At 35.9% G+C, this 6,660-nt stretch overlaps 1 protein-coding gene across 1 annotated transcript; it reads left to right on the top strand.

Moving 5' to 3' along the window:
- Positions 1-243: 243 nt before the first annotated feature.
- Positions 244-2,073, top strand: LOC149172725 (uncharacterized). Its single transcript, XM_089426435.1, has one exon. The coding sequence runs from the start codon at positions 244-246 to the stop codon at positions 2,071-2,073; it is 1,830 nt and encodes a 609-aa protein (XP_089282561.1).
- Positions 2,074-6,660: the final 4,587 nt, after the last annotated feature.

Here is a 6,660-nt window from a genome sequence, read left to right as displayed (position 1 = left end):
CTCGAAGTAAGGTGATTTAGATGTTTGAAAATTTGAAAAAAGATAAATAATTTTATTTTGTTTAAGTTTTCCAAAATTTTCTTTGATTTTCTCTTCAAATTTTTTGTTAATTATATTTTTCTAATTAGGTGTCAATTTTTTAGTTTTATTTTCTGTAACTAATTTTCAAATATAAATTGTGCAGATTAAAATTGGTTGCAGAGGAGAATCATTTATTTTTTATTTCACTCATTTCTCATTGCAATGGAAGAAAGTTCACCAATGTCACAAAGTAGACCGCCCCTTTCCCAACAGAAATCTTCCATAGAGGCATCCAAAAAAATCCAAAGCAAAGAATATCAAGAAGCAAAAAAAGCCTTTGAGGCAAGGTTATGGGCAGCTGCGAAATGCACTCAATCTTATAGTGGAGGATCAAGTGGATCATCTGGTTCAAAGGTTTGGTTGTGCCCTTATTGTAAAAAACAAAAAACGGGGAATCTAGGAAGAGTTCGATGGCATTTACTTGGAATGGGGAAAAAAGAACAATCAGCTTTATGTGACAGTGTACCTAAAACAGAAAAAGCTTCTCTAATTAAGCAATTTAATGAACTTGAAAAGCTTAGACATATTGTTGAAGGTTTAGTTCAAGCTAACAACAATCCTAGTGGATTGACAATTGGTGGTCCACACTCTTATTCTCAACATCAAGTTTTTGTTTCTCACCTTCAAAACTTATGGGATGTAAAAGGAAGGGGAAATCTCGATGCATCCATTGGACGATTTTTTTTTGCAAATGGCATATCTTTTAATGTTTGTAGGTCTCCTTATTGGAAAGAAATGGTAATGGATCTAGTTAGCAATGCTCCTAAAGGTTACAAGCCTCCTAGTTATGAAAAGATGAGGACAACCGTGTTATCTGAAGAGAGGGCTCGGGTTGAAGCTAGACTTCAAGACATTAGAGATAGTTGGAAAGAATCTGGGGTCTCCATTGTCTCAGATGGTTGGACAGATGTTAACCATCGTCCCCTTATCAATATTTTGGTTTCGAGCCCAAAAGGAGTTTTGTTTTTAAAATCCTATGATACTACAGGAAAGACAAAAGATGGTCCATATCTAACAAGTCTCCTCAAAGAGGCAATAGAGGAGGTTGGTAGAGAAAACGTGGTCCAAATTGTTACAGATAGTGCCTCAAACAATATCCTTGCTGGTGGGTTGATTGAGGATGAATATCCAACAATTTTTTGGACTCCTTGCTCTGTGCATTGCTTGAATTTGCTCCTGAAAGATATTAATAACATTGCATGGGTTGATAAAACTATAACTGAAGCAAAGATGCTACAACACTTTATTATTAATCATGCAGCATCCATAGCAATTTATAGGAAATATGCAAAACTTCAGCTTCTTCAATGTGCCGAGACTAGATTTGCATCTGCTTTCATTATGCTTCAACGCCTTATTAAAATGCATCAATCTTTGAGAGAGATGGTGGTATCAATGGATTGGCAAAGGTGGAAGGGTTCTCATACTCGGGATGGCCTAAAAGTTGAGGACATCATTATTGGTCTTTCTTCAGAGAATTTTTGGAGGAGAGTGGAGGATATTGTCACCCTTATTACACCTATTGTTTCCACCCTTCGCATATTTGATAGTGATCAACCATGCTTAGGGGATGTCTTTGAGAGCATGGATCAAATGAGAGAGAAGATTCATGACATAATGGAAGATGAAAATTCTAGGATTGACAAAGACACCAGAAATGAAGTGTGGGAACTTAGTCTGACAAGGTGGAAAATGCTTCATAGCCCTCTTCATTCAATTGCATTTTTACTCAATCCTAAATGGTTTCATAAGAAACCATCGTCAGATGTAGAGGTTATGCAAAACTGGAACACTTTTATAAGTAGGTGTTACGATCGTCAGGATCGCACTGCTTTACGGTTTGAGTTAGGAAAGTATTTGAGATCAGAAGACCACTTTGCAAATGAAGATTGTGCATACAACAGACAACAACTTGGACCCATCGACTTCTGGATACAATATGGTACAGGGACCCCCTTGCTTCATCGTTTGGCTATCCGTTTGCTTTCATAGGTATTCTTAATAACAAATACCTTTAATGTATTGATTTATTGTTTAAACAATTAATTCTAAAGCTCATTTTGGATTATTTATCTTATAAGATTTATTGATTGACTATGACTAACATAATTTTAATTTTATTATACAGGTGACTAGTTCCTCTGCATGTGAAAGAAATTGGAGTGAATATGCTTTCATCCATTCAACGAAGAGGAATCGCCTAGGCACAAAAATGGCACAAGATTTGGTGTTTGTACACTCAAATCTACGTTTGTTATCTCGACAACAACTAGAATACAAAACTGGACCCACGAGAATGTGGGATTATGGTGGTTCACAAGATGACGAAAATGATGAGCTTCCACTTGAGGTGCTACAAGACAATGCTGAAGACATGCTTGATGATACCATGAAGTCTATTGAGAAAAATAATTCTTTTGGAATTGGCTCAAGCTCAACAACTATTCCAGAAAATGAGCTTCAAAATCTAGATTATTAGGTTTACTTGCATTTTGATATGAATTGTTGGAAGTGACTTTAGAGATACATATATATTCAAAAGAACAAATTTAATTATTTATATTTCAAATCTCTTATTCTTATCAATGTTTTCTATTTTCTTGGAATTAATGATGGCTAAATTTTTTGATCTACAAAATTATCACTTCTTTCTTAAAACTAAATTAGTATTTACAATTGTTTTTTTACAATTTCATGAGCAGAAACATTACAGGTTTATGATTAATGCTTTGTTTATATTGTTCACCTTTAATATGGTGTTTTTCTCTCTCCTCGTTTCTTATATGCGAAACCTCCAAACCTCGTTTCTCGTACCGTTCTCATTTCCCGTTCCGTTTCCCGTTTCTCATTTCTGGTAACATAGGCCTCATGTATGCACATACCCAAATTCGAAAAATGCATGTTGATAAAAATTAGGGTATGAGAAGCCAACTTCCCTTGAAAAGATGGTTTCAAAAATTGTTGAAGCATAGAGTGATGTTGCAAACAAGTGATGGAGTGAAACCAATCTTCAATATATCCTTTACTTTCTTGATTTCCCATAGCCATCATACCATGAAGTTCTTGGTCTTTTAAAATAACTTGTTGATGCATCCTACAAGAAACCTCATTTTCTTCCATAGCTTCTACAATTTTAGAATTTAAAACATTCTGAATCTCATTGTAAATTTTTTTTAATGGCGCATGTGAGATAGAATGGGTGGGAAGGGTGGGTAAATTTGGCAGTTCAACATTGTAAGCATGTTGTACTGGTTTATTGTGGTGAGGGTGTGGAATTAGTTGAGCAGGAAAATGTGTAAAGAATGGAGCATTGTGATGATGTGGTTGGTTGGGTTGAGTGAATGAATTTGGTATGCAAGCAGGATGTTGTGGAAGAGCTGGTGAAAAATATGGAGAATATGTTTGTGCTACAAGATGAGGGAGAGTAGTCATGCCATCATAAGATGAACCATGCCCAACTTGTGAACAAGATAGGTGGTTATATTGAAATTGACATGGCTGCCCCAACACATTAACATTCCATAATGGATTATGCAAGTAAGAAAGTGGAGAGGGAGTGTTTTGAACCATACCTGTAGGCCATGATTTCCGTGATTTTGACCTTGTTGCAGCTTCCTTACCTCTTTGATATGCTACTTCCATCCTAGATAAGGAAGAGTGAGTATCTATGAGATGCTCCTTTCGGTCCTGAGGGTAAAACACTTCATCCAATTCTTGATTTTTATGAACCTGCAAAACATCCAATTTTTCATTTCGAGAGCTAATAAAATCAACTTTAAAATTTTCAAATAACACATTGATTTCAGCTCTTATGTCTCCTATTCTTGTAGCAGATTTGGAAAAGAAAGAACAAACATCTCTAGAATTCTTACCAGCCTTGGAGATTCCTCTTGAATACCTTATGCACAATTCACAAACATCATCATATAACAACTGAAAAACATCGCCTTTTCCTATCAGATTTAAAAGTTCTAAAAATTCATCTTTGATTCCTTTAAGAAGGAGTGTTTTTAAGATCTCTTTTTCCAAATGCTTATATTTTGATTTTTGAAGGTTGTAATGAAATCGATCTACATAGTCCTCCAAACTTTCATCTTCCCCTTGTATCATATCGAAAATATCTTCATTGGCTTTGCAATAGTCTTGGTACTTCTTCAAGAATATGTTCTTCATGTCCTCCCATGATTGGATGCAATTCCCACCTAGGCTCATGAACCATCGGAGAGCTGCTCCTTTTAGAGTAAGAGGAAACACTTTCAATCTTTGATCATTAGTACAATAATCATATCCTCTACAAAGTATTTCGAACTCAAATAAAAATGTATCTGGATCTTCATTTGCTAAACCATGAAAATTTGGTAAAGATGGGGGAATTATGTGCATTTGTGTCACTTCTCCTAGATCTTTGATAGGAAATTCAAAAGTAGAAATGTGAGCCATTTCTTACCATAATAGAAAATGTTCTTCATGTGTTTCTTCAAGGCTCCTTCTTCAAATGTTCCTGTCAATCGGTTAGTGAAATGGGTGGTGCTTACATCACCACTTGCATGAGATCATGTGATTCATTTTTTAAAAATTTCTATCTTTTTCCTAATTATTCACACAAAAATTTAAACATCTATTTCTACTCTAGGTTCTTTAACAGTCCTGCTGGAAAGCGGACGGGGGAGCAGGGCTTTTACATGCTCCGTACGTAGGTTCTTACCTTCCGTTTTTAAGATCCAACTCTTCCCTAGCAGGCACTCATCAGATTCACACTACTCTTTAGAAATGGCTACACTCTCCCCGGCAACGGCACCAAAATGTGGAGCGATAAAAAGGTGTCTTTTGAACTCCTAATTACCTTCACATTAATTATCAACCCAGGGATGACTTTTTATTTCAAGAGTGTACTCAGTCTGAGGCGGCTATTTACTCAAGAGTAATGTTTAGTAGTACAGTGTTCAAAGAACACAAGAGTAGACGGATGCTAAACTATGACTAAATTACTTCAAAAGGATAAAATCACACAAGACAGCTTATCAGTCAAGGGTGCGGAAGCGATAACCCATCCCTCTAGAAACTGATGGAAAGGAAATTAGAGCATGGACCATAGGTCTGGGAGCTAGGCAGCGACTGCTGAGGCTCACTACAGCCTTAGACCTTCTCTCACACCAAAGCAGCAAATGCAAGTAAATGGAACAGCAGAAAGTAAAATAGAACAGCAAATAGGAAATGGAAGAGCAAGTCTAAAATGGAACGGCCATAAATGGAACAGCAAACTGGAATTAAAGGAACCGAACAGCAAAACTAAGTAATTGGAAAGACACAACAAACTATAAATGTAATTGGATCAGCAACCTTAATCCAGCAGCATGAACATTAATCGCAGTTATTGAAGCAATTACAATCGCAGTTATATTTGAGTAGTAACTTAATTGAACAACCATGGCAATTATAAATGAGCAGCAGTTAAATGGACCACGATTCTTAATTAGACAGCGCAGTATTAGATCGAAATTATCAGCAGTACATTTCAAGTTATAATTAATAATTCTATCACTCGCGCAATCCAATTATGATTTCAATATAACAAAGTAATTTCTGCGAAATGTTCATAAACAAAAGATCGCTGAACAAAACAATTTAAAGAAATGAAAAGGAAAACAAACCGTCACACAGCAGCAATTTTAAATATATGATACACAGCAGCAGCGTACTCCACCAGAGGCTGGGCCCTTAGCCGCCAGCGGACGCTGCTGGGTTACTTCAGAAGGAAAAGAGTGAACAGCAACGCCCAAATTATGTATTAATCATTAAATAGTGAAATCATTACAATAGTTGAAGCTTTGAGACTTACAGCATAAAACAATCCTTCCTTCCTCCTATCCTATCATGAATCCTTGCTTCTAAATCTCTAATTCAAATCATCAATTCGCCATCATTCGAATCCCCAAAGTCATCCTGAAGTCTCTTCAAATCATCCCCATCTCTGATCTCTGTTTTCATTTAAATAGAGAGAGATCAGAGAGAAGTTACAATAAGGATAAGTACAACATGATTCCTATTACAAAATTGGTTTGCTTCTAACCATTTGATCAACAAGAACAAGGCGAATTTGGCTTTGCAGCTGAGATTTGGAGGACGGCCGCAACTGCAAATCTGAGAAAATCGTGCTCAAAGAACCCTGCGTTTCTCTCTGTACAAGCCGAATTTGGGCAAACCGTTCTTTGTTAAAGTTAATTGGGCCCGTTCTGGACAAAACCCATGTTCCGGATTTCTCAAATTCGTCTTCATTTGCTCAGAATCTCAACCGCAAAACTGTCACTCCTTAAACCAGCGAATTTCTGAGTTGGCAGATTTAAAAATCAAATCTTCAATCTGGAAGTTACCTTGGAGGCTAAAAATGGTGAATAATGTTATAACCAACTTATTAGAACTATCATTGATAAAATAATGCATAATCATCAATTTATTAGAAATAAAAGAGAATAAATAATATTCATCCATGAGAGCATAAATCATTTATAAAATGGATTTAAATGGTAAATTATAATAGATGATATAATAGAGAAGAGTAAAAATGGATGAAATAAGTGT

The sequence above is a fragment of the Pinus tabuliformis genome, chromosome 4_2 (assembly GCF_031772625.1).
Source record: "Pinus tabuliformis cultivar Carrire ecotype Pingquan chromosome 4_2, CPIR1, whole genome shotgun sequence".
Taxonomy (NCBI): Eukaryota; Viridiplantae; Streptophyta; class Pinopsida; order Pinales; family Pinaceae; genus Pinus; species Pinus tabuliformis.
The sequence above is the reverse complement of the archived record's forward strand: the minus strand, read 5'-3'. Positions and strand labels throughout refer to the sequence as shown.

What these genes read in the sequence shown, in the direction of transcription:
- LOC149172725 (XM_089426435.1), top strand. Translation starts at nt 244, where the DNA reads ATGGAAGAAAGTTCACCAATGTCACAAAGTAGACCGCCCCTTTCCCAA.